General features: G+C 37.7%; 1 protein-coding gene across 11 annotated transcripts in view; it reads right to left on the minus strand.

The window, feature by feature from the left end:
- Positions 1-6,773: 6,773 nt before the first annotated feature.
- The window catches only part of ERICH2 (glutamate rich 2), a 31,151-nt gene continuing 10,315 nt past the window's right edge, over positions 6,774-27,609 (minus strand). For 5 of the 11 annotated variants that reach the window (XM_081814209.1, XM_081814211.1, XM_081814214.1 and 2 more), the window contains 4 exons: positions 22,496-22,683; positions 13,739-13,796; positions 7,626-7,697; positions 6,774-6,978 (listed from right to left, as the gene is read on the minus strand). In XM_081814209.1, coding sequence (XP_081670335.1) covers positions 6,857-6,978; positions 7,626-7,697; positions 13,739-13,796; positions 22,496-22,683 — 440 coding nt within the window. In that variant the 3' untranslated portion in view covers positions 6,774-6,856. The other 6 variants (XM_081814205.1, XM_081814206.1, XM_081814208.1 and 3 more) reach the window with 3 other exon arrangements.

Below are 27,609 nucleotides of genomic sequence, written 5' to 3' on the forward strand. Positions count from 1 at the left end.
TAAAGAAGATGTGGTATATATATACTATGGAATATTATGCAGCCATCAAAAGGAATGAGATCTTGCCATTTACAACGACGTGGATGGAACTGGAGGGTATTATGTTGAGTGAAATAAGTCAAACAGAGAAAGACATGTATCATATGATCTCACTGATATGAGGAATTCTTAATTGCAGTATAATTCTTAAAGGCCCTTATTTTTTTCCCAAGTTTTTATTTAAATTCCTGTTAATTAACATACAGTGTAATATTAGTGATTCAACACTTACATACATTACCAGTGCTCATCACAAGTACACTCCTTAATCCCCATCACCTATTTGACCCATCCCCCCACCTACCTTCCTTTTGATAACCATCGGTTTGTTCTCTGTCATTAAGAGTCTGTTCTTGGGCGCCTGGGTGGCTCAGTTGGTTAAGCGACTGCCTTCGGCTCAGGTCATGATCCTGGAGTCCCGGGATCGAGTCCCGCATTGGGCTCCCTGCTCAGCAGGGAGTCTGCTTCTCCTGCTGACCCTCCTCCCTCTCATGCTCTCTGTCTCTCATTCTCTCTCTCTCAAAGAAAAAAAAAAAAGTCTGTTCTTGGTTTTCCTCTCGTTATTTCCCCCTATGTTCCTTTGGTTTTTTTTCTTAAGTTCCACATATGAGTGAAATTATATGGTGTTTGTCTTTCTCTGACTTATTTTGCATAGCATAATACTCTCTAGCTCCACCCACATCATTGCAAATGGCAAGATTTCATTCTTTTTGATGGCTGAGTAATATTCGTGTGTGTGTGTGTGTGTGTGTGTGTGTATACATCTTCTTTATCCACTCATCAGCCATGGACATTTGGATTCTTTCCATAATTTGACTATTGTTGATAATGCTGCCATAAACATAGGTGTACAAGTATCCCTTTGAGTTATTATTTTTGTATCCTTTGGGTAAATATTTATAGTATAATTGCTGGGTTGTAGGGTAGTTCTATTTTTAACTTTCTGAGGCAACTCCATACTGTTTTCTAGAATGGCTACATCAGTAAGAGGGCTCCCCTTTATCTGCATCCTCGCCAACTGAGGGCCCTTAGGTTTTCAGAATGGCAAATGAGCATTGGCTTCAATTTCAAGCCACCAGCTTCATTAGCCCCTGACAAATGAGTCAGCCTGTTATTTGAAGCCAGGCATTGACTTCTCTCTGGCTATGAAAGTCTTAGATGGCATCTTCTTCTTAAAGAAGGCTGTTTTGTCTATTGAAAATCTATTGTTTAGGGTAGCCATCTTCATTCATTATCTTAGCCAGATCTTCCGGTTAACTTACCGCCGCTTCTACATCAGTACTTGCTGCTTCATTTTGCACTTCTATGCTGTGGAGAAGGCTTCTTTCCTTAAACCTCAGGAACAAACCTCTGCTAGCTTCCAACTTTTCTTCTGAAGCCTCCTCACCTCTCTCAGCCTTCAGAGAATTGAAGAAAGTTAGGGCCTTGCTCTGGATTAGGCTTTGACTCAGGGGAATGTTGTGGCTGGTTTGATTTTCTATCCAGACCGCTAAAACCTTCTCCATATCAGCAGTAAGGCTGTTGCGCTTTCTTATCATTTTTATGTTCACTGGAGTAGCACTTTCAATTTCCTTAAGAACTTTTCCTTTGTATTCACAACTTGGCCTAACTGGTGCATGAGGCTTAGCTTTCAGCCTATCTCAGCTTTCAACATGCCTCCCTCAGTAAGCTTAATCATTTCTAGCTTTTGATTTAAAGTGAGAGATATGTGACTCTTCTTTTCACTTGAACACTTAGAGGCCACTGTAGGGTTATTAACTGGTTTCGTTTCAACATTATTGTGTCTCAGGGAATAGGGGGGCCTGAGGACAGGGAGAGAGAGAGAGAGAGAGAGAAGGGTAGGTCGGTAGAGGAGTCAGCACACACACATTTATCAATTAAGTTTGCTGTCTTCTATGGGCATAGTTCATGGCACCAGAAAATAATTACAATAGTGACACCAAATCACATGCAGATCACCATAACAGATCACCATAACAAATATAATAATAATGAAAAAGTTTTAATATTGTGAGAATTACCAAAATGGCACCAAGAGACTTGTTCAATGCAGGGTTGCCACAAACCTACAATTTGTAAAAAAAATGCAGTATCTGCAGAGTGCAATAAAACAAAGCACAATAAAATGAGGTATGCCTGTATTTCTATTTTACACATACTGTGAACTGGCACAAGGGTCCACCAATTCCCCTTCCTTGGCTTTGAGTGGCCATGACCCCTTGGAGACCTGAGGGTAACCTTAAGAGCCCAGTTTGGCTTACAGTCTTAAGAGGATGTTCTCGGTCATCATGTTTGCTATGCTGTGACATGGACATTAGGAAGGGCTCTCTTGACTATAAGTAATAGAAAATCTGAAACAAATAGGCTTGAATGGTAAGAAAATATATTGTCTTACATAGGATATTCAGAGATAGGGCAGGTATGAAACCAGAGTTAGCCCCATTATAACTCATAACCCATGGCAGCTGGTGAGTTTATTAGGAAAGCCAATCAGAGAGACCTTTCCCTTCTTAGTCTGGCCTTGGCAGCCTTATCCTACCCCTACTGTGAACTCTCAGTACCTCATGACATTGGACACTTGCCCAGAACCCCAAAACATTTCCAATAGATCTAGGCTTTCCTTCACATCTGGCACTATGAGTTATGATCAAGCATTCACTCTTATTGAACATCAGTATTTTAGGCAAATATCAAAATTACAGATATCTTACAGGTCAACCAGGGTAAAGTTAAAGGGAAAAACCACACCGCAATGAAAGGGAATGCAGGTTGTCACCTTGTTTAATATATAAAGAACTGTAGGATAACTGAAGGCTTTATAAAGACCAATACTGGGGAACAAAGGAGAGGCATCTCTGATTCCACGCTTGGACTGCTGGGGCAGTGGTCCAAACAGAACCAACCACCACAAACCAAGGTTATGTTACATGCATTTTCTGAGGTATTAGATAGGCTTTACTTGACAAATCATCTCCCTTTCTTCAATCTGTTTCTCTCTACTGACCTTTTAGGGAGGAAAGCACAGGGGTGAAGGGTAGGGCAGCATTAGATTAAAATAACCTGGATTTGGAATACCTGGCACTCTCCCTTTCCAACCTGGGCCCAGCAGAATGGCTCTCTCACAAAGAAGAGCACTGAGTAGGGCCACTCTGTCACCAGTGAGCTAGTGACCAGACCAGAGAACACACCATCAACATTCACAAGTGCATCATCCATGGAATAGGCTTTAAGAGGTATGCTCCTCAGGCACTCACAGAGATCTGAAAATTTGCCATGAAGTAGATGGGAACTCCAGATGTGCTCATTGACACCAGGCTCAACAAAGCTGTCTGGGCCAAAGAAAATAGGGAATGCCCCATAAAAGAATATACTGTGTTTACGTGCAGTCATCCAGAAAATGGAATGAGGACGAAGATTTGCCAAATAAGCTCTATATACGTCACTTAGGTACCTATCACCACTTTCAAAAACCTAGTCAGTCAGTGTGGATAAGAAATGACCAGATGCTCAAATAGTTATGAAACCACCACACACACCCCAAAAAAAGAGACCTAGATTTGAATCTGCTAATTCCCAGGTGTGTGATCTTTAGAAAGATACTCTCAATTTCTCTAGGCCTCAGTTACTTCAAATGTAAATGGGAGATAATAATGCCCACCCTGTACTGATGTTATAAAGACGAAAAACATTAACATACGGCATGCTTAGTACATCCCACAATATGCACAACGCATGACAGCTAATCAGTACATATAATCATCATCCTTCCTACTAAACCTGCTCACCTTAAACACTTAAACAAATTATATTCCTTTTCCCTATGTCTTCCAACGCTTCATCTTCTCCTTTATATCAAACTCCTTGCTTTCCTTTTCAACTCCAGTGCACTCAAACTCACTGAAATATGGCTCTCCCCCACCCCACTCGACTGACCCTGCTCTCCCTAATGTCACCAACCACCTCTTTGTTGCTATCCAACACCTTTTTTCGTTTTTACCTTACTTGTCCTCTTTACAATGTTTGGCCGAGCAGATCTTTCTGGGCCTAGAAGCTTTCCTGCATTTCTGTGGTAGTATTCATTATTAGGTAGGATGTTTTGGGCAGCAAATAAAAAAAAAAACCCCTCAATCCAAACCATTTTAAATAATAAGAATGCTATCTCACATAATAATAAGCACAAACAGAGGGCTGGCTTCCAGAGCAGTTAACTGCGTGGCTGAACATCACCAGAAATCTAGGTTCTTTTTGCTCTGCCATCCACAGCATTAGCTTCATGCTAAGATTCAGTCCCCTCATCATCATAAAATGGCTGCCAGCAGTAAGAAGGGCAGCATCCTTCCTGGTTCTTAACCAGAAGGATGGAGGAATCTCTCCTTCCAATCATGAAATAAAGTCCTTGGTCTGGTTGGGCCAATGTAGGTCACATGACCTCCTTTGGAACAGTAACAGTCACCAAAGAAATGCCATGTACTGATTGGCTGAGGGTACCTTTCTTGAGTCCCATGGCTATGTGTGTGCGGAGTGAATATCCTAACAGAATCAGAGCTCTCTTAGCAAAGATGCAGGGAGGGATAGATGCTGAGTGGGCAACCAATAGCTCCCACTATATTCACTTTCTTGATTTTCCTGCTGGCTGTTCTTCTGTCTCTTTGTGCACTTCTCTTTCTTAGACTACCACTTAAATGTTTATCATTTAAGATAATTTTATTTTCAGTCCTCTTCTATACAGACTATACTTTCTCTGTGAGCCATCACTTCCTTATCTTTGATTACTATCTCTAATCAGAGATACTTCTGTTATGTGTTATCTAATTGAGTCTAAACTGATGAGTCCTAATTAAGGCATCTATTTCCAACCAAAGTGTTTCTTCCAAGCTCCATACCATGAATTCGAAAATATGAATACTTACCCAATACTTCCTACGGTAGGAAGAATGATTTCCCCCCACTCTCAATGATGTGTATGTATGTCCTAATCCCCAGAACCCATAAGTATGTGAGGTTACATGGGCAAAGAGCAATTAAGATTACAGATTCAATTAAAGTTGCTAATCAGCTGACTCTAAAATAGGAAAGATTATAGATTATCCTGGATTATTCAGACATAAGTGTCTTTAAAAATGGAAGAAGATGGGGCACCTGGGTGGCTCAGTCATTAAGCGTCTGCCTTCGGCTCAAGTCATGATCCCAGGGTCCTGGGATCGAGCCCCGCATTGGGCTCCCGTGCTCTGCGGGAAGCCTGCTTCTCCTTCTCCCACTCCCCTGCTTGTGTTCCCTCTCTCGCTCTCTGCCAAATAAATAAAATCTTTAAAAAAATAAAAAACAAAATAAAAATGGAAGAAGATGGGGTGCCTGGGTGGCTCAGTTGGCCTAGCATCTCACTCATGATTTCAGCTCAGGTTATGATATCAGGGTCATGATTTCAGGGTCATGAGATCGAGCCCCATGTTGAGCCCCTAGTCTGGCTTTCCACTTAGCAGTGAGTCTGCTTCTCTCCCTCTGCCACTCCCCCATAAATCTTTTTTTTTTAAGATTTTATTTATTTATTTGAGAGAGAAACAGAGAAAGCACGAGCAGGAGGGCAGAGGGAGAGGGACAAGCAGTCTCCCCACTGTGTGTGGAGCCAGATGTGGGGTTCGATCCCAGGACCCTGAGACCATGACCTGAGCTGAAGGCAGATGCCTAACCAACCGAGCCACCCAGGGGCCCCCAAATAAATCTTTAAAAGTGGAAGGAAGAGATAGGGTGTTGAGAGTTTAGCTAAACTATTCCATATTATTGCTGCCTTGGCATCCATTTTGTGTGCCTAAACACACTAGCCTCTCTCCCAAGCTCATGAGATAACCACCCATAGATAATAGCCTACAGAATCACAAGTGTAAACTGATATGACTTCCCCAATGCCCCTGGTGATAAACAATCTCTTCTGCCTCCCAACTGCTTCCCCTGTGCATCCCTTAGATAAGACCCCCACTGAGCTTACCAAAACCCTGAACTTTTTGGTTTGAACTGGCCAATCCAGCCTTAGCCTGGGAACCCCAAAAGCACCCACTCATGGCCCTAATAAAGGCATGCCCCAGGTCCTGCTTTCCACTTTCTGTCTGCGCCTTGACCTCCCTATGTGGCCCCTCTGATGCATGCCATGTACCTTCCCCAGGACCTGTAATAAACTTCTCTATTTTACTTTCCCTTGTGGTCTTTGTGGAAGCATCACTTGCCATCTGACACACCAGGGGTCTCCTTAACAAATGTTAATTTAACAAACATCACAACACAGGGGAGAGAGGATTAGAGAGATGGCAACATGAGAATGTCTCAGCCAGATGTTGCTGGTTTTGAAGATGCAGGAAGGGGCCATGAGCCAAGGACTGTGCATAAGCTCTAGAAGTTGGAAAAAGCAAGGAAAGAGATTTTCTCCTAGAGCCTCCAGAAAGAGTGCAGCCTTGCTGACACCCTGATTTTGGCTGAGTGACACTCATTTTGGTCTTCTGACCTCCAGAACTGTAAGATAATAAATTTGTGTTGTTTTAAGCTGAACCTCATGGTTTGTTGGATTAAATAAACTAATATGTGCAGAACAGTACCTGGCACACGGTTGGTGCTATGTAAGTATTTTCCATTATTAATTTCCTCTCTGAGTAACTCACATAGAGGTAAGACCTAAATATTAAGAAGGAGCTCAAACCAATATGGATAAACTATAAGAACTGTGTGACAAATAAAGAACAATCAGATTAAAATGCAGCCTTGTTCTTTATATTTCCATGGTATACAGTAATGAAAATACATGAAGACTGAAGCATAGCAGCAACTTTCATCACCCGTCTTCACATTCATCAGAGCTTTCTTCACTTAGCTCCTCACTGCTTTCTCCTTCACTCTCACCGCTACTATCTTCTTCACTATCTTCATCATCTTCCTCAAGATTTTGGGATTTCTCTGCCATGGAAAGGAAGAGAATTGCTTAAAATGTTCTTGATATTTCTACTCTTTGAAAAATCGTAACTCTCCTTGCTTCCCCCTCCACTAAGAAATATCCATCTTTGGAACATGAGAACTGAGCCAAACTTTGCTGACTGTATGTAGGATTCAAAGTAGTAGTACAAAGACTATATTCTTACTGGTATAAAGATGTTTATGGATTTAGAGTAAATTTAAAACATAGGTCTATAAAAATATATATATATATTTTTTACTATTGTTACCATAATTCTTAGTTAAATAGGAGTGAGATGCAGGGTAATTTAGAGGGTACTGGTTTTCCTTGGAATTGTGGGATAGCTCCTCTAACATGTGTGGCAATGAGCATGTTCTGTGCCCTGTGAAGACTCTGTCAGTGCCTGATGCCTGGTGTCCAGGAACCTGCTTCACTTGGGCAGTTCCACAACCCCACGGAGAAAAGGGAGTCACCTTGACCACGCATAAAGACCAAGCTGGTTTCATTAAACCATCCAAAGACAACCAGTTAGCCTTTTCTTAACCACTTCCTGAGGGTGTACTTCACCAATCTCCTGGGATAATGGGTTTTTAAATAGTGACTGCTCATAGTTCTATGAGAAAGAAGGAATTTCAATTTTTAAATTTACCCATCAGCAACATTTCTTCAAGAAGTAAGAAAAACTCCTTGGCTTCAGGATTTTCTGGTTCATAGATTAGGACTGAAAATAGACAACAGAAGGTTTGTTACTAACAAAGTGTTTCAGCAAACAGGTTCCTCAGAATGAGACTGGAGTTGTCAGAGTAAGTGAAAATGCACAAAGCAATAAATACCAACAATTATTCCACAGGAATACCCAAGCGCAAATAGAGAAAATGCTCTACTTATCATAGGTGCACTGTAAGAGAAATAATTCTCATTATATTTTCTACATCCTGTCTAAAGAATGCAATCTCCATCACTATGAGGCTTTCCCCACAGGCCTTGTAGCCAAAGTGTTTTTTGACTAAAACCAAACAAAGGACATATCCTGCAAAATGTGGAGGCTTCGCTAATGAGAAGACTGTGCACCTTGAGGAGTATTCATAATTCTGCTTTATCCATTTAATGTTGTGACTCCCATGTAATATCTTGATGGCCCCCAGGGGGCACTGAAACATCAAGTGTGCCGTTCACCTGACTAAGAGTAAGACAAATAATTGTGGATGGTTCAACTAGGCTCCGGGGCTTATAGGACATCATCCCATATGGCTTTCCTCCTGACACACCAAACCAGTGTCTTTCTTTCCTAATCTACCTACATAACAATTTACTATCGATCTGGGTTAGCATGACTGTGCACCTGCTCGGAAGCTGCTTTTAAGGATCCTATAGGTATTTAGACACCTTTTAAGGTTTCTAATAAAAGTATCTTTTAATTCATTTTAAGTGGGACTCAAATATGCTTATCATTAGCAGTCTAAATCTTTCTCCAAGCCTCTTCTTAGAGCAGTTTCTCTAACTCGCCCCTTGAGATACTAGGTTCTTAAGATGTTAATACATATTTGGGGAACTAGGTCAAATGAGGTTAATCAGGGAAAGTTTACAATAGGAGCAACTGCAGGATTTTACAGAACCACTAATATGCTCATAACTATTATGAATCTTATAGAGTGGAGAATGTGGTTTCCCCAACTTATTATTCCCATGGAATCCTTTTTGATGTAACACTCAGTAAGAAATCTTAAATACAGTTTAGAAAATTTCATGTTGGAATTAGGATTATTCCATGGGACTGGAGTATAGAATCCGCTACTCTTATGGTTTAACAAAAACCACTGGCAAATGTCAATTTTCAAAGTGAGGGAAAGGTATGTATCTGCTTTGAAACTTAGCCCAGAAATACGTATTCTAGGTGATGAATACAAAATTCTCCTTACTCTTTCACAGGCTAGTAGGGTTTGTAAAAGGGTAAGAAAAGTCTCTAGCACACTCAGTTAGGGTCTGGGAGTTGTTCCCAACCTGAGCCCATAAGCAGATCCCAGAATGGGCCCTGAAGAAAGACTCAGATGTGAATCCTGGTTCTGCCACTATCTAGTTGGGTCTCCTTGGGGAAAATATTTAATAACTCTGCATCTCAGTTTCCTTATCTGTAATAAAACTATTGGCCACATTAGGCTGTTCTGATGAATCAATGAGATCATGTAGATAAAGCACTTAATCCAGTCCTTGGTGCAAGGTGAGTTTTCCGGAAATGGTTTTGGACCTAGAGAAAGACTTGGCTCCTTCCCAAACATTCAGTGGATGTTTCCTTCTGGCTAAAGAGCTGGGGCAGGAGCCAGGGGATTCTGCTGCCCGTAGGGCTCTCAGTCCCTCATACTGGAGGCTAGTCTAGGGTAGACAGAACATTGGTCTTTTTCACTGTTGCATGCCTAGGAGAGTGCCTGACACAGAGCTGGAGCCCTCAAAACATTAAAAAATGGAATAAGTGAATAGTAGAAAGCAGTCCTTTTATGCCTAGATAAAATTATACTGTAGGTTAATAGGAAAAAGTGATTTATTTTACCCAAAAAAAGAAAGATGGGATGCCTGGGTGGCTCAGTCGGTTAAGCGTCTGCCTTCAGCTCAGGTCATGATCCCAGAGTCCTGGGATCGGTTCCCACATCGGGCTCCTTGCTCAGAGGGGAGCCTGCTTCTCCCTCCGCCTGCCGCTCCCTCTGCTTGTGCGCTTTCTGACAAATAAACAAATAAAATCTTAAAAAGAAAAAAAAAGGAAGGAAGGAAGGAAACTTCATTGTAACTATCCTTTCTGAAGATATATCCATCTGTATTTTGTTAGACCAAAGTGATGAGAAACATTTTGGTTTTGCGACCATTATTTTTAAACACTTAAAATTATAATTGATGAAGTAGGTCTTCCAGGCCTAAATGTTTCTTTGGTGTAAAATGTTGGGCTGCCTGTGAGCAGCACTGCTGTGCTCTGAGGAGAGTGAGCTGCAGGTTCCCTTCTTACAGGTAAAGAGACCAATAAACAGAAAGATTGGCACAAAATGTCATAGTCAATTATGAGCTGAACTAAGAATAGTACTTGGAACTCTTGACTTTGTCTAATATAAAAACCACTTTTCCAGGATGCTTCCAATGCCTGGCAAGAAATGGCATACAGTTGAGGTATCAGTTCTGCACAACATAGCAGGAAAACAGCTGAGGAAATACTGGGCACATACAGAAATTGTGTGTGGAAGACAGATAAAATTCAAGCCTACACTGACAAATAAAATTTCTTGGGGGAACCCAATACAAATTTTTTTTTTAAGTCAGGACAAAGAGAAAAACCATAGGCACGTGGACTGCCAGGCGGGAAGCCCTGAAGCCCAATGGAGATATAAATGACTTTACTGTGATTGGACAGCAAGGAAACATACTAGCAACCAGCCGCTTTATTCAGAAAATGAGTTTATAAAACATTTTAGAAGGGACAAGGATGCATTATTTTATATAAACTAATTGCCTTCGATACAAAGAAAATATATTAGTTGACCACAGGAGCCATTTTAAGCCTGACTGACCCATAAAAGTACCCCCTTTCCAAGTCCCTGCCTCCTTGACCAGAAATATAAGTTTATGAATCAAATGAGGAAATGGAAATATAGTAGGATATCAGAGGCTTTCAAGCCAGACCTAGGATCTAATCCTAACTCTACCTCTTAGTAGTTGTGTGACTTTGGTGAATTAGTATTCCTTGCTAAGACTCAGTTTCCTCATCTGTAAAGTGGGGTTCATAATATCTGCCTCATAGAATTGTTTTAAGAATTAAACAAGGTATTCAAGAATGCTCCCATTATTAGTAGGTGGTCAATACATATATATATATATAAATATATAAACATGTAAATAATCTGTTTACATACATAAATATACAAATACATATAGAGAGAAAAGGGGAAGTGTTCTGTAGGAGAGCTAGAAGATAGGAAAAAAAAGACAAAACAGTATACTGTGAGCACTTACATGTAAAATATTTTGGGGTCCATCCTAGATGAAAAAAATTCATTTTGTCTGTTGTTCTGAATACAGAGAGGAACTTTGGGCAGTCCTCAGCCAAGTGTTTCCTATTAGCATCAAACTAGTACTTTCTCCTCCCTGAGACAGAGCACCTCCAACTCTCTGTTCTTTCTTGAACTTGTTTGACATTGCTAATCCTGGGTCTCCCTAATTTCATACGGTTGGCTGGAATCTGCCTCAGGGGTAACCAATCCTATTTTGCATGCACCCAGCCTGCACTTCCATCTCTGAGCCTCTCTGCCCAAGTTTCCAGTCATTCCCCTTCCTCCTGGGAGCAGCGTTCTTTCCCAACTGGCTCCCTGGATCATGGAGCCTGTCTTAGGGCCCTCCACACGTCCTTTCCTATAGTCTAATCCTGAGTTTGAGGCACTGCTATTTGACACTGACAGAGAAGAGTGACTAGTATTTCTGGATGAGCCAGTAGGGGTAAAAACCAAACCAAACCATAGTTAATGTCAAACCCAAAATGGTTTAGAGCATGTGTGCTAGGATTCCTGCTTTCTCTCCAGCTCCCAGCATAACGTCTGGTACAGAGCTGGTGCTTGATATGTAGTTGTTGGAAGGAAGGAAGGAAGGAAGGAAGGAAGGAAGGAAGGGAGGAAGGGAGGAAGGAAGGGAGGGAGGGAGGGAGGGTGGGAAATGTTTTACAGGGACATAACCCCATTAGGATGGATCAGCTTGAACTTTTTCATCCCCACTGACCTGGCACTTAATGTGTGTTCACTGGTTTGAGTCAGATCAATAAGCATTTTATTGAGCACCTACTGTTTATGTAGCATACTGCAGGGCTAACAGCCAAAACTGAATGACAGATGTGGTGATGTCAGGGCATATATTTTGTAAGCTTCAGCCAGAGGCTTTCTAAAATGACCGATGGATATGGAAATATCATATATACATTTTCCCATCACTAGGCTCCAAAGAGACTCTGAGAACTGAGAGGGAAAGCTGCGGACTCACTCCCTTCCACAGCAGTCCACAAAGAGGAAAGGTGCTGTGGGAGGCGGCAGCTTGAGTTCGGGTTCTGGCTGTGCCGCTAGCCCCGCGAAGAGTGCTAAACAAGCGGCTTATCCTCTCTCTGCTTCCTTATTTACAAAAATAAGACAACTGGACACGGTGCTCTGGAAGGATTCCTTCTGATCAGAAATTGTATGTTTGTGTACCACCCCCAAATAGTTTTAACCCAAATATTTATTTGATGGCTCTAAAGGTCAAAATGCTTGAAAGGATTGCACAAGGCAAATTATTTTGGATAATAAATAAGTAGTGTAAAAGCATTCAAGAAACCCCTTTTAAAAATCAGCCAACGATTTAAGAAGTACTGTATCCACAGTGGAGAGTCTGTGTGAGGCAAGTGAGAGTAGGTCCTCACGAGCCCTATACTACATTTTCACTGAAGGACTTGCACTGTAAGACTTAGGTCTAACACTAGCTAATATTTTGAGTCCTATTATCAATAAAGTTTAATTGTAGAGTTGCCATTTTCTCTTTCAAAATAATTATGACTAATGTTATTATATATATATATGATGTATATATATATATAATGTAATATATATATTAGATTTTTATTTATTTATTGGATGGGGCGGTGGGGGAAGAGGGAACACAAGCAGGGGGAACAGCAGAGGGAGAAGCAGGCTCTCCGCTGAGCAAGGAGCCCGACCCGGGGCTCGATCCCAGGGCCCTGGGTTCATGACCTGAGCCAAAGGCAGATGCTTAACCGACTGTCACTAGATAGTTTAAACAGCAGATTGAACACAGCAGAAGATAGGATAGGTTAACTCAAAAACAGGTAGGTGAATAGAAAAATTCCAAAATGAAGGATAGAAATAAAAAGAAATGGAAAAACAAGAGCTGAGTATAAGATACATCAGTCAAATCACTAAAAATCAAAGAAAAAGAAAAATATGGTAGATCAGATCATTCCTCTACTCAAAAGCATCCAATGATTTCCCACCTTGCTCAGAGAAAAAGCCAAAGTCCTTAAATTGTGAAAAGGTACTATGCAATCTACAGAACCCCCAAACCATAACCTCTCTGACCTCAACCCTTGTCACACTTCCCCTTGCATATTCTACTCTGGTTACATTGTCCTCCTTGCTGTTCCTCCTCAGGCACACTCACATCTTGGCACATTTGCTATGAACCCTGCCTTCCTGGACCATCCTATTCAAAACTGCTTTGCCTCTTTCTAGTACTTTCTCTTCCTTCTTCCCTACTTTATTTTTCTCCACAGCACCTATCATTTATGACACGCTAATTATATATGAATTTGTTATCTGCTGGATACTAGATATAAACGTGGGATTATCTGTCTTATTGACTGCTGTATTTCCAGTGCCTAAACCAGTGCCTGGCACATGTAGGCACTCAAATGTTGTGAAATAAATGCATGTTAAGTAAGGTTTGCTGCACTCCCTCACACTTCTTTGAAACTAAAGGCATAAAGTTACTAACCCATTATCTATAAGGTAAAGATTTTGACTTATTTTCCAGTGGTGATTAGTTTTTTTAGTTTATCCCACTCAAAGTTATTCTAGAAGTCTAAATTAGTCTTTATACCAATCAACTTAACTTATTAATAAGAAAATAACTGATAACTGAGATAGTATCAGGGAATTCACTAGGCTATAATCATCAGACCATCTTACATACTATGGAATGCATTTAGAAACAAAGAAAAAATTAGAAAACAGAAAAGTATTTTGTACTTACTCATCTGACATAATTTTTTTGCCAAATGGTAGTCTTGGCCCATTTCTGCTCTCAGGAACTGGAAAATATTAAGAAATTCTTCAGATAAGTAATTTCCCCAGAGAGAATTTAAATGTCAATTATAAACTCCCTAAAAAATATTCCATTAATGTCGAACTATTTGGCTTTTAACATTTACATGTTTTTCCAGGAGTGAGTCTATAATCAATCGATCTATGATTTAAGGACTTCCCATGGCAAGGCAACAGAGAACAAGTAGGACACCTCCATGTTGCTGCAGCCAGACTACGTACCTACCACTTAACAACTTGAGAATAAATAGATTGATTCAACTGGCGGAGATAGTGAAGACATTAATCACCTTAATATCCCTTTGGTTCAGACACTTTTATTTGTAAACTTCATCCATGATTACATGACAATATTAAGTTTAAAAAAATGTAGATTTACAATGATGTATATTTAATATTTTCCAGCTCTTATACCATCCAGTTTTTGTTTTACTATTTTATTCTATTTTTGTTGTTACAAAGTAGTACATATTTTTGTATGTAGGAAATTTAAAAGCTAAATAAACACATTCTGTCCCCAATTAAAAAGCATTTATATTTCTACCATCCAGAGATGTTTATTTTTAGCATCTTCATGTGTATTGTTTTAGTGTTTTTCCATCAATGAACACATATTTCCAAAAACTAGGATTACTCAGTAACTTTTTAAAAATAAACCACATATCATGATCTCTTTCTCCCCGTAGAATTAAATATTCTTGTATTTTTTACTTAGGCTACAGTTTACTAATCTCCTATTTTAACTTATTTAGACTGCTTCCATTAAAAAATAACCCTACACTTGGATGATTGTTGTTGCTTGTGTGAGATATATTCTGAACCCAGGCAGGTACACTAGGCTTACTGGGCAAGAGACAGGGGCATGGAGTATTAGAAAAGACACTTCCCACACGTTTCCAGACATGTGATACATACCCAGGTACCATTTTAAGAAGTTCTCTACCAGTTTTCTCGGTTTCTTCCATGAGTATTAGATTATTTAATTTTTCTAAAGTAAACAGAATTCTTCTGAAGATTTTTCTATAAGCCATTACTTTCACCACAATCCCCACTTATTGCCATATTAATAAATGCTACATTAAACTCATTAAATAGAATTCTTTTATAAGAGATTTTTAAAACCTCTTTTTGTCTAAGGTTAAGATCTGTCCATTTTTACTCCTATTTGTGGTTTCCTTCCATTTTAATTATGCTATCTTGTGGTTTATCTATGTCATTCTTTTTTCAAATATCCTGCTCTTAAACAGATATATTAATTTGGTTTTTACTTTGAATTTTATTTAATTCTTTTTCTTATTTACATTATGTTTATTTTGTTCTTTTTCTGGGCTCTAGCATTAATATTTAGTTCATTTGTTGTCATTCCTCCTTTAATCATCATCATCATCATCAAAGCATTTGAAACTTTGAGCTCTTTTTGAAAGTTTCAGTATTTGGTGCTGTAGTTATCACTATTTTCTAAATAGTTTGTTTAGTTTTGATTTTGATTTTTAATTCAAGTGTCATCTAGAAGAGTATCTTTTAGTTTTAAGTAGTTTTAATTTGTTATTGTAGTTATTTTTGTTTTCAATGTGTAGTTTAATTGATCAGAGTCAGAGAATGTGACCAGTATAATATACAGCTATTATTTGTTTTTAAATCTTTATGGAAAATTTAAATATACACAGACGTAGAAAAATAGTAAGAAGTACATAGCCCCAATTCTCACCTTCAAAAATTAATATTTTGCCAATCTGATTTTATTAATATCACCACACACTCTTTTCTCCACTGCCTAGATTATTTATTATTATTATTTTGCCTAGATTATTTTAAAGCTTTTTACAGATACCATCTCATTTCACTTTAGATTAAAAACCGAATGACACTATGGCTAGTACACCTAACAAAATTAACAAGAATTTCTCAATATCAACTAAGATCTAGTCTATTTAACAAAGCATCACATTAATAATACTAGCCTCAGAAAATGACAAGGAACATGGAATCAATAAGTGTCCTTTGCATTGACCTATTTGTGTGTGTGTGTTAACAAAAATATACATATTTCCTTTTAACAGTTCAAAATGCAGTGAAATTAAGAAATTCATGCAGTGGATATTTGGCTAAAGACTTTCATGAGAATTGCTTAAAACTTCAAAATCAAGCTAAAGTTAAATGAGAAGAGAGGCTTCAACAAACTGGTTTTAAATTATTTGTGACATTCAAAATAAAGAGTTGGGACTTTCAGAGAAGATGGCAGAGTAGGAAGTCCTTACACTCACTTCATCCCACGAATACAACTAGATAACACTCATCCCTGCAAACAACAGAGATAATGACCCAAAGACTGGCCAAACAAACTCCACAACTGGATGTAGAGAAGAGGCCACATCAAAGAAAATAGAAAAGGCAAGGACTCAGTGGGAACTCAAACTCCATGGATCTGAACACTGGAGGGAGGGAGCCATGGGCATGAAGAGGGGTGAGAAACAAGACTATCACATGCGGGAGCCTGCAAGGGGAAGAGGAATCCCTATAGCATTTGACTTTGAAAATCAGAGGGGCTGAAATCGGTGAGTGCTTACAACCATCAGTACTTAAAGCCTGAAACTTTAAAAATCAGTAGGCTTGGCTCTGGGAGAGCCCAGAGGGCAATAGGAAGCTGAACCCCTACCATTAAAGAGACAGCACAGCAAAGAGCCTGCAGAGATAGGCTTGGAAACAGCAGTTTGAAAGGTGTCTGGGGCTTATGGGAGGGAGAGTTAGTTACCAAGCTCAGAGTTTGCTGAGGAACTTCTCCAGGAACAAAGGAGCTGGCAGGCTCCATTTCCCTCCCCTGCCCCTCATCAGAAATACACAACCACCTGTGGAAACCCCGAATAGCCAAAGCAATCTTGAAAAAGAAAAGCAAAGCTAGAGGTATCACAATTCCAGACTTCAAATTATATTCCAAAGCTATGGTAATCAAAACAGTATGGTACTGGCACAAAAACAGACACATAGACTAACAGAACAGAACAGAAAACCAGGAACTAAACCCACAATTATATGGTCAATTAATCTTCAACAAAGCAGGAAGGACTATCCAATGGGAAAAAGACAATCTCTTCAACAAATGGCACTGGGAAAACTGGTCAGATAAATGTAAAAGAATGAAACTGGACCACTTTCTTACACCATACACAAAAATAAACTCAAAATGGATTAAAGACCTAAATATGAGGCCTGAAACCATAAAAATCCTAGAAGAGAACACAGGCAATAATGTCTCTGACATCAGCCATAGCAACATTTTTCTAGATATGCCTCCTGAGGAAAGGGAAACAAAAGCAAAAATAAACTACTGGGACTACAACAAAATACAAAGTTTCTGCACAGCAAAGGAAGCAATCAACAAAACTAAAAGGTAACCTACCGAACGGAAGAAGATATTTGCAAATGACAAATCTGATAAAGGGTTAGTATCCAAAATGTAATAAAGAACTTATACAACTCAACACCCAAAACCCAAATAATCCAATTAAAAATGGGCAGGACATGAACACACATTTCTCCCAAGAAGACATTCAGATGACCAAGAGACACATGAAAAAATGCTCAATATCACTCATCATGATGCAAATTGCAAATCAAAACTACAAATATCACTTCATACGTGTTGGAATGATAAAATAAAAAACACAAGAAACAGCAAGTATATGGAGAAAAAGGAACCCTCTTGCACTGTTGGTGAGAATGCAAACTGGTGCCGCCACTGGAAAACAGTATGGAGGTTCCTCAAAAAGTTAAAAATAGAACTACCTTATGATCCAGTAATTGCACTACTGGGTATTTGCCCCGCCCCCCAATACAAAAACACTAATTCAAAGGGATATATGCACCCTTATGTTTATTGCAGCATTATTTACAATAGCCAAATTATGGATGCAGCCCAAGTGTTCACTGATAGATAAATGGATAAAGAAGATGTGGTATATATATACAATGGAATATTCTGGATTAAAGAGTATACTTATCATGATAAAAAAAGAATTGCAAGATTCTAACAATGAATACATGTATACATTTTACCTAGATTCAACGCTTCTTAACATTGTGCTACATTTGCTTTATTTCTCTCTTTTGATAGATAAGATGTAGATATAGCCTACATATATATTTTTCACACAAACATTTGAAAGTAAGTTGCAGACATTGTTAAACTTCACCCGGAAATATTCAAGCATGGGTCTCCCTTAAGAATAAGTTTATCCTTCAATGTAACATCATATCCTTAACACATCTAAGAAAATTAACAGAATTTTCTGTTAATAATTAATATTATTACATTAATGTTAAATGTTAATAATTAATGTTATTAATTAATATTATTATGTTAATAATGTTAAAAATGTTAATAATTAACCTGTAATAAAATATTACATTTAAATTGAGACTTCCCAATTTGTCTTTAAAATGCTTTTATAGCTGGATTTTTTTCCAGTCAGGATTCCATGAAAATTCATGTTTTGATTTTAGTTGTTAACTACCTTTACTTTTTTTTAAATTCCATTACAGATAATATACAGTGTTATATTAGTTTCAGGTGCATAATATAGCGATTCAACAATTCCATACATCACCTACTGCTCATCACAAGTGCACTCCTTAATCCCCATCCCCTCTTTCACCCATACTCCCACCCACCTCCCCTCTGGTAATCATCAGTTTATTCTCTACAGTTAAGAGTTTGTTTCTTGGTTTGTGTCTAATCTTTCAAGTTTTCTATAGGTTTGAAAATTTTCAGAATAAAAAGTTGAGGGGCACCTGCGTGGCTGAGTCAGTTAAGGGTCCATCTCTTGATTTCAGTTCAGGTCATGAACTTATGGGTCATGAAATCAAGCCCTGCACCAGGCTCGAAGATCAGCAGGGAGCCTGCTTGAGATTCTCTCTCTCTGCCTCAGCACCCCCCTCAAATAAATAAATCTTTTTTTTTAACTTTTTTTTTTTTAAGATTTTATTTATTTATTTGACAGAGCGAGACAGTGGGGGAGGGAACACAAGCGAGGCGGGGGGGTGGGAGAGGCAGAAGCAGGCTTCCCGCCAAGCAGGGAGCCCGATGTGGGGCTCGATCCCAGAACCCTGGGATCATGACCTGAGCCGAAGGCAGACACTTAACAACTAAGCCACCCAGGGGCCCCTCAAATAAATAAATCTTAAAAAAATAAAAAAATTATAAGTTGAGAAATTAAAAAGGGATGCATTCTGAAAACAGAAGAGCTTAAGCACAGGTATAGCTAAGATATGAAAATAAGCAATCTCATATTGTCTGAATATTTATCTGAAAATGAAGTCATGGATTACTTTTATAATTAAATGTCAAAAAACAAATAGAAAAGAAATAAAAGGAACAAACTCCAAAGAGTTTGGTTATGGCAAATACGGTCTTTGAATGCTCTATGATTCATGAATAATTTAGATGTTCAGTCAAAGGAAATGTGGTTAAGTAAAAACTTTCCAATATTCGGCATCAATTTTTTTCTCCCTTGGTAAAAGCAACTTATAATATTAAGATAGTTTCAAAACTATATATGCTTTATTCTAGGAGGAAAATACAGTGAAATGTGTCTGATTTCTTTATATGATTCCATGGCTAGCATTTGGGTCAAATTATATAAAAAGGCAAGCACATTAGTATTTTCTTTATGCTAAAACTCTAATTGAGGCTTCTAGCCATGATGAAGTTAACAGAGACCAGATCTACTCTCCTTCCTAAAACAACCAGAAAAGTGTACAAAATATATGAAACAAGTTTTCAGTAATTCACAGCAGGTGTCATAGGAGAATGATCTGAGAGAAGGGAAACAGGTGGGTCCTATGATTGCCTCAGTTTACAGCTGTGGGCTGTCTCCAGGTACCAGCACAGAGAGGGAGCATCCAGAGACCAGTGATCTGAGTTGAAATAAGACAGTCTGAAGTTCAGAGAGGCCAATGTTATATTTTCAAGAGAGCTCCAGCAATCTGCAGAGGTGTCTTTTTGAGTCTTTGGCTGGAACTCATCTGCATGAGTATGAAGAAACTAACTGAGGCTAGAGAAAGAATTGTTGGAATGATCAGGTAGAACAATCACTGGATCTCACACAGGGTCTGAACAGAGCTCATGTTTTCTCCAGCCAGAGTGGAAGGTCCTCTTAATACACAGAGCACTGGGAAGAGTCCTCATTAGGGCACTGCCTTAGTAGTCTCCCTACAATGTAAAGGCTGCTCTGGACCCTCCCAACAAAGCTTAAAAAGCAAGACTCCAAAAGAGAAACCTCCTTCCAAGAAACTCAACTATATCCCAGATGAAAATCCAAAAATATTTAAAGGAAAACAACAAAACTTGTATCAAAGAACATAAAATTTATAATGTCTAGGATTCAGTAAAAAATTACCAGGCATGCAAAGATGCAGAAAAATATGACCCATACACTGGAGAAAACTTAATCAATAGAAACTGACCCAGAATTACAAAAATGATAGCACAGCAGACAAGCATGTTAAAATAGCTATTATAAATATGTCATATGCTCAAAAGTAAAATATGAACATGAGGAGAGAATAGATATAAAAATATTTAAATAAAATCTGTACAGATGACAAAATATATGAAATTTTATATATATACACACATATGGAGAGAGAAAAAGATGGAGAGAGGAAGGGCGGGAGGATGGGATTAACAGCAGATTATAACTACAAAGAAAAGATCAGAACTTGAAGACAGAACAATAGAAATTTTTAAAATGAAATATATAGAGAAAACAAACAAAAAAGGAACATCAGTGACCTTTGGATCAACATTGGGTGGTCTAACATACATGTAACTTGTAGCCCAGAAGAAGAGAGGGAGAGCAGAGGTCAAAAAAAATTATTTGAAGACTTAAAAACTGAACACTTTCCAAATCTGGTGTAAACTATAAACTCATAGATCCAAGAACCTCAATGAACAGAAGCAACATGAAGAATACCACATCAAGGTATATCATAATCAAATTGCCAAAAATAAAAATACAAAAGAAAAAAACTTTAAAGTCAGAAAAAGACATATACAGGTGGTCAAAAATAGTAACAGCAGCAGACATCTTGTCTGAAACTATGCAAACTATTTGACAATGAAGCAACCTTTCAAAGTACAGATCTTCCTCAACTTACAATGGGGTTATATCCCAATAAACACATCATAAATTGAAATATGCATTTAGTACACCTAACCTACAAAACATCATAGCTTAGCCTAGCCTACCTTAAACATGCTCAGAACCCTTATATTAGGGCAAAATCATCTATTTTATAATAAAGTACTGAATATCTCATGTAATTTATTGAATACTGTACTAAAAGTGAAAAACATAATGGTTGTAAGTGTATCACTTGTTTATCCTCATGATGGCATGGCTGGCAGGGAGTTACAGCTGCCCAGCATCATGAGAGAGCAATCATACCACACATCGCTAGCCAAGGAAGAAATAAAAATTCAAAATTCAGTTTCTACTGAATGCGTATCATTTTCACATAACTGTAAAGTCAAAAAATTCTAAGTTGAACTATATAAGTCAGGGACCATCTGTACCGAAAAATACCTGGCAAACTACAAATCTCTAGCTCACGCATCCTTTAAAAATGAAGATAAAATTAGGACTTTTTCAGATAGACAAAAGCTGAGAGTATTCACTGCTGGCAGAACTGCATTATAAAAAAATGCTATAGCAAGTTTTCAGGTAAAAGGAAATAATATCAGGTGAAAATTCAGATCTACACAAAGCTACAGAGAACACCAGAAATGTATTCCAAAAAAAGATATTTTCCAATTAAAAAAAACTTTTTAAAAGATTGACCATTAAAAATAAAAATAATAACAATATATCATAGGGCTTACAGTATATATGGAAGTAAAATGTATGACAATAATACAAAGGATAAGAAGGGGGAGGTTAAAGTACTGTTATGAAGTTCTTACAATATACGTGAAGTTGTATAATGTTAACTGTGACACAAGTGGGGTAAAAGTGTTTTGCTCTCCACAGAATTATCAGTAAATGTTTATGTATAATTTTTGCATGTGATCTTTCAGGCTACAGTGCCTTTGTATATATTGTTTCCTATACCAGGAATGCCTTCTCCACTTGTTTACCAGATGAATTCCTGAGCTTCCCTCTTCCTTCAAGATTCTAAGACTCCATGTCTCTTCCTCTAAAAATTCTTCCTTTATCCCGTTTCTCCTACTTCTATTCTCAATTAGTCACTTAATCCTCCTTATTCCCGGAGAACCTCATAAATCCTTCTGCTAGCACACATTTCACCTTATTATAAATTGTACTATATACATAATATGTAACTGTTAGTTCTCAAGGGTAAGGACCTATCTTTCTTATTTACCTCTAAATATCCCCCAAAACTAGCATGGTGCCCAGTTATGTAGAAAGCATTCCTTAAAGCAGTCCTTGCAGAGTTTTATGCCAAGACTTGATTCCTGCTTCTGCCTTTACCAAAATACTGTAAGTCACTTCCAGAATCTTCTCTCACCTCTAACCTCATGAAGTAGTGAGAGAGATGAGTAGCTAGGTAAGCATCTGTATATGGGCAAGGATCTCTTTACTATTTTTTAAATCTTCAAGGCTATACACTATTTAGTAATTTTAATATTTTTAAGTTTCTTAAATTACAATGCGCAAGTTAAACTTACTTCTGCCATTAATTCTAATGGGGCATGAGTATCCTTATTAGGGTTACTATCTTCATCATTATCTTCATCATTGGTATCATCTTCACCATCACCGTCCGTTGATTCAGACAACTTATCATCAATATCCTGAAGGCAATGTTTGTTATTTTTCTCCTGCTCTGCAAGGACTGCATCTTTGCTCACTTGACCTAAATTATACATAATTTAATCAATAAATATTGAAAAGTTCAAACATTAAAAATGGTTACTCCTAAATTAAAATGTAACAAATGACATGTTTACTCTATTGTTTCCTAGAGTTTATTTTTTTCATGACTAGCACCACAATAAACTTATGTGATTTCCATTTCCAAAAAAAGTAATAAAACTGCCATGATGAAAAAATCCAAACCAGTAACACTGAATTAATGTTAGTGTTAATTGTTTGGTGCTTAAAATTTTAATATATGGAAAACAATTTGTTTATAAAAAAAGTAATGATTTCAAGAAAAAAGAAATTAATGCTATTCTAGCTCCAGAAATACATTTCCTGAACTGTTCTTATAGGAAAGTAAATATGAAATAAAGCCTGGAGACTAAAATAAGACTGGAGAGGCTGAACAGTAAATAATTCTTAGGCAGGTCAGGTCACTGCTTGGATACTTGAGAATAAAGTTCTTTCTTTTTCTACACACACAGACAACTTAGGAAGAGACATGTCAAGTATTCTAGATATAACCAGAGGCTACAGAACATTATTAATGATTCTTCTTAATGTCAAGACACAGGAGTTATGACCAAACGCAGATGACTGAAAAATAAAAATAAGCACTAATGACTACCCCATTCAGTGCCCAGCACTATGAGGAGTCACAGGAACACAAAAATGAACAGCTCTTGTCCTCAGGTACTCATTCACACTCTAAGTGGGGAGTCAAAACATAATGGATAGCTATAAAACGGTATGGAAGTACGGTGACAGACGTGTGCTAGGTAAATGTGCGCACAAAGGAGGGCCCCCTGCCACTCTGGAGAGTAGTCAGGAATTGTCCAGTCTGAGTGGATCAGTTTTTCCAAGGAGAGAGGGACAACAGAGCCAATGCAGAAACAAGAATGTGTGTGGCGCGACAAAGCACTCTGACGCTGCTTGGGGGTCAAGATTGAGACTGCAATGGTGACAGATGTGTCTGGAAGGGTAAGCAGATCATGGGGTCTTATGGACCGGAAGTCTTGGAGTTAGGACCATATTCTAAGAATAAAGGGGCTACTAATAAAGGATTCTGAGTAGGAAAACAAGTAAGACCAATTCTGCATTTCTGAAGGAACACTTGGCTAGCAGGGTGACAGTATAGTGGAGGGGAGACTGAAAAAAAAAAAAAAAGAGCAAGGAGAGAGGCTATAGGTCTCTTTAAAAAGTCCAGGTGAGAGAGATGGTTAATGATAGGGCACTGGTAAAACAGGGATGGAGAGGAAGGACAGATTAGAGAAATATTTAAGAAGTAAAATCTCCATGATACAATCTACTGGAACATTTTCCAATAGTTTAGTTCTTACATTATCTTCATTTATTTTGCGATATATGAGTATCACCGATACTATTTACTCAGTACTTTTCCTTGCATCTACTTTAACATAGAGATTTTATCAGATCATAACATTACTATCCATGAAACGGATGTATGTATGAATAAAAGTAACATGCAATAATCTTAACAAACATTATATACCATTACTCTTCTGAACATTACGTATGTTAACTCATTTAATTCTCTCAACATCTCAATGAGGTGTATACTGTCGTCACCCTGTTCATAGATGAAACTGAGGGACAGAGACGTTAAATAACCTACCCGACTTCACACTACTAATTTAAGTGGCAGATCTGGGAGTCAGTGTGGCTCAAGTCCATATTCGTAACCATGTCTTACTTTTTTCTGACCCATATGGAAATACAGTACTATTAAACTAATTTTTTTTTTAAAGTTTACTGTGTGTTTCCAAAAATTATCTCTTTGCGAAAGACTACTGAGTGAGCTTGTCAACTGGTCTGGCTCTACCGACGTCTTAACAGTTTCAAACTGAGCTTGCGTGACACCTCGCTTTTGTGTAAGATTTTGAGTGTTGGGAAGTCTTGTGACATGGGAGTTTGGCCATTAGCTACTCCAAATCATGTAGAAACACTTGTTAGAAAGAAAATGAGGAAATCCAGGAGAGTTCAAGAGAGGACAATGTTAAGAAAACCCAGGCCAAAAAAAAAAAAAAAGGAAAAGCTGATAAAAACTCCCCACTTTAAAGGAAACTCCTGACTAAACAAAAAAAAAATGCTACCCTGGAAAGGGATACCGGTCCTTCCTAGAATGGCTGGGCTCTTCAGGCCATCTACCTGCTTCTGTTTCATTTACAGTCTCCATTCACCTCACAGCCACCCTGATCAATCTTCCAGTGGGTACCCAGCCTGCTCAGACTCATCACACTGATGTCATCAGGGGAAGGTCATAATAAGGAATTAAGGGCTTCATGTGATGTCACAGGAACTGTCTCCTTCAATTCACAAACACTGAGCATCAAGGGAAATTTTCTGATCCCTAGAGCTAAGATAGTCCTCCCCTAGGTGCCATTTATTTCTATAATAGCACCCCCCACAACATGTCACTGCTTTTTTATTATTTATTTTTAATAGTTGACTATCTCCCACTAGAATGTGAACCTCATAAAAGTAAGGACCTTGTCTATTTGCCAACTATTGTATCCATAGCTTCTAAAACAGTCCTGGCACTCAATAAACCATTGTTGAATGAATGGAACTTACTGCTTTCATAGGTATTTTAATTCATTTTAAAATTTAATACCTCATCATTATCATTTTATATAATGTATACTATGGATGCCATACCTGACTGCATATCAGAATCATGTGGTACATGAATTTCAAAAATTACTGGTTCCTATGACCCACTCCAGATCTATAGAGTTGTCAGTATCCCAGAGGTCACGCAGGAGGGCTCATTTAGAAGCTACATTTACTCGCACAAAACAAATGTTATCACCTGTGTTTTCCTTTAAGAAGGAAGATGACCATAGATTAGACTGTAGATTCATTTCTGTATCTTTATTTTCAATACACTTTGAAGATACTCTATTTTCAGTATTCCTTAAAGAAGCTGTATTTTCAATATTTTTTGAAGAGACTTCCTTCCTAAATGTTAAATAGTGAAAAAATACTTTCCTAGGTCACAGTTCTTTTTAAAGCTTCATATGCACTCATACACACACAATATAAACACAGAATATATCAACAATAAACTGAATAGCTAAAATGTAGTATCTTTTTTGTGGAAAAGCATTAAAAATCATTTTTACTGATGATTAAAATTCTATTTCTACTTGGCATTTGTCATTGTGTAATGATCCTTAAAATCTTTTCAGGGTTCTTTAACATAGAGCATACAAGCAATCAATTATATGAATGTTTTTGCCATATCATTGTAATATGTTGGAATAAAACTAGGAATACTAGCCTTGAGGTTTTTTCTAGATTTATAGACCAGTTCTCACCATTGCTAAATGCTACACTTACAGAGAGAGTCCAAGACGAATATCAAACCTTGGTCATAACATAAAGTAGCCTGCTTTTTCATTAAGTAGCTGAAATAAAAATGGGTTAATTTTCTCTTTTAGCCTTTAAGCCCTGAAACTTCATGTCAATAATAATGCATTAAGACAGAGGATTCATGTGTGGTGCACTCTGTTTACAAAGACAGGTACTCATGCTGGTGAAAAAATAATCCCAAGTCTCTTTTCTGTGGTCTTAAGATTCTTTTAAAAAAATGTCTCCTTTACCAAATCAAAAAAATTCAACTTCTACTTTGCATGTCAAGATATAAAAAGATGTGAAGTATTTTCTTTCCCCAGTTATGGTGGCTCTTTTACCCACTGCCATATGAATCCAGAACATGAGTATAGTTAAGTCAGTGATCTTGTATAGTGATTTAGCAAACAGGCTGAATAGCTTGTTATATTCTTAATATTATGGGAGGGAACGGAATCTCACTTCCTCAGTATATGCTCCTAAAGCAAAACCCCTCTCTAGTAATGAAAAATGCAAAGTTGATTTACATTTGTTGTGCCTCTGCCCTCCTTGATTTTCTAATTATGAAAAAAAAAAAAAGCATCCAAGATGAAACTCTACATCCAAAAAGTTGAGAAGTCAGTTAAGTATTTAATTTCTAGTGAGATTCCTGTTATGTCAAAGCTTGCCACAAGTGATTACTAGAATTTATATGCTCTACTATCTAATCTAAATGAAAGAAGTTTGCTGTCTTCCCCCCACAACTTAGTGTTTTGTTGAATCTAAGATACCATGTATTTACTATAAGATATACTGTTATTTAAGAAAGAAAAAGCACTGCCGAATTTAAGTGTAAGATGCCATCAATTGTAAGAGAATATGTGTGCTTTAGAATCTATGAGATATGGTACTTACATATTCACTAATTATATCCCTAAGAGAGGGAATTTATCTGGTATAGTTCTGGGTATTTAGATAATTGGAAATGCCTCTAATAACCTTAATGATACAACATGGAGGAAGCCAATGCCCAATATTAAATGGGATATTACTATTTGGAAGCAGTGAACATACCATCAAAAATACATATGAGAATTGACAAAATCATCATTTTAACAGTAAAATATGAATTCCTTTTCTGCTCACTTTCTGTAGTCTTTCTCATACATAGTTTCAAAGAATCAAAGTCCCAAAGTCCAACCTCCTCTTCAACTATAATCTTTTGACTTCCATTTGAGAAAATGACATTATTTACGGTAATGCCTCTAACCATTTAAGAAAAATAGGTAACTAGTATACTCTAAAAGATTTGTTTTCTTTAATTCAAATAGTTACAGTTGAGGAAAAATTCAAATTTTTACTTCATGTAATATTCTTTGGAAATGGAAGATATTTAATTTAGTTTCTACTTAGGTCAGAGAGTCAGTCAAGTTAGATATCCTACTGAAACGTATTTATGTTAGAGCACAGATAACCTAGATTTTAGGACTGTTCCTAAAAATCTATTAAGAGCTTTAGGCATATTTATGAAGTGGCCCCAAATTTCTATTGGAATTAATAATTTTGT

Source organism: Leptonychotes weddellii, chromosome 3 (genome assembly GCF_054177405.1).
Source record: "Leptonychotes weddellii isolate Sample4059 chromosome 3, ASM5417740v2, whole genome shotgun sequence".
Taxonomy (NCBI): domain Eukaryota; kingdom Metazoa; phylum Chordata; class Mammalia; order Carnivora; family Phocidae; genus Leptonychotes; species Leptonychotes weddellii.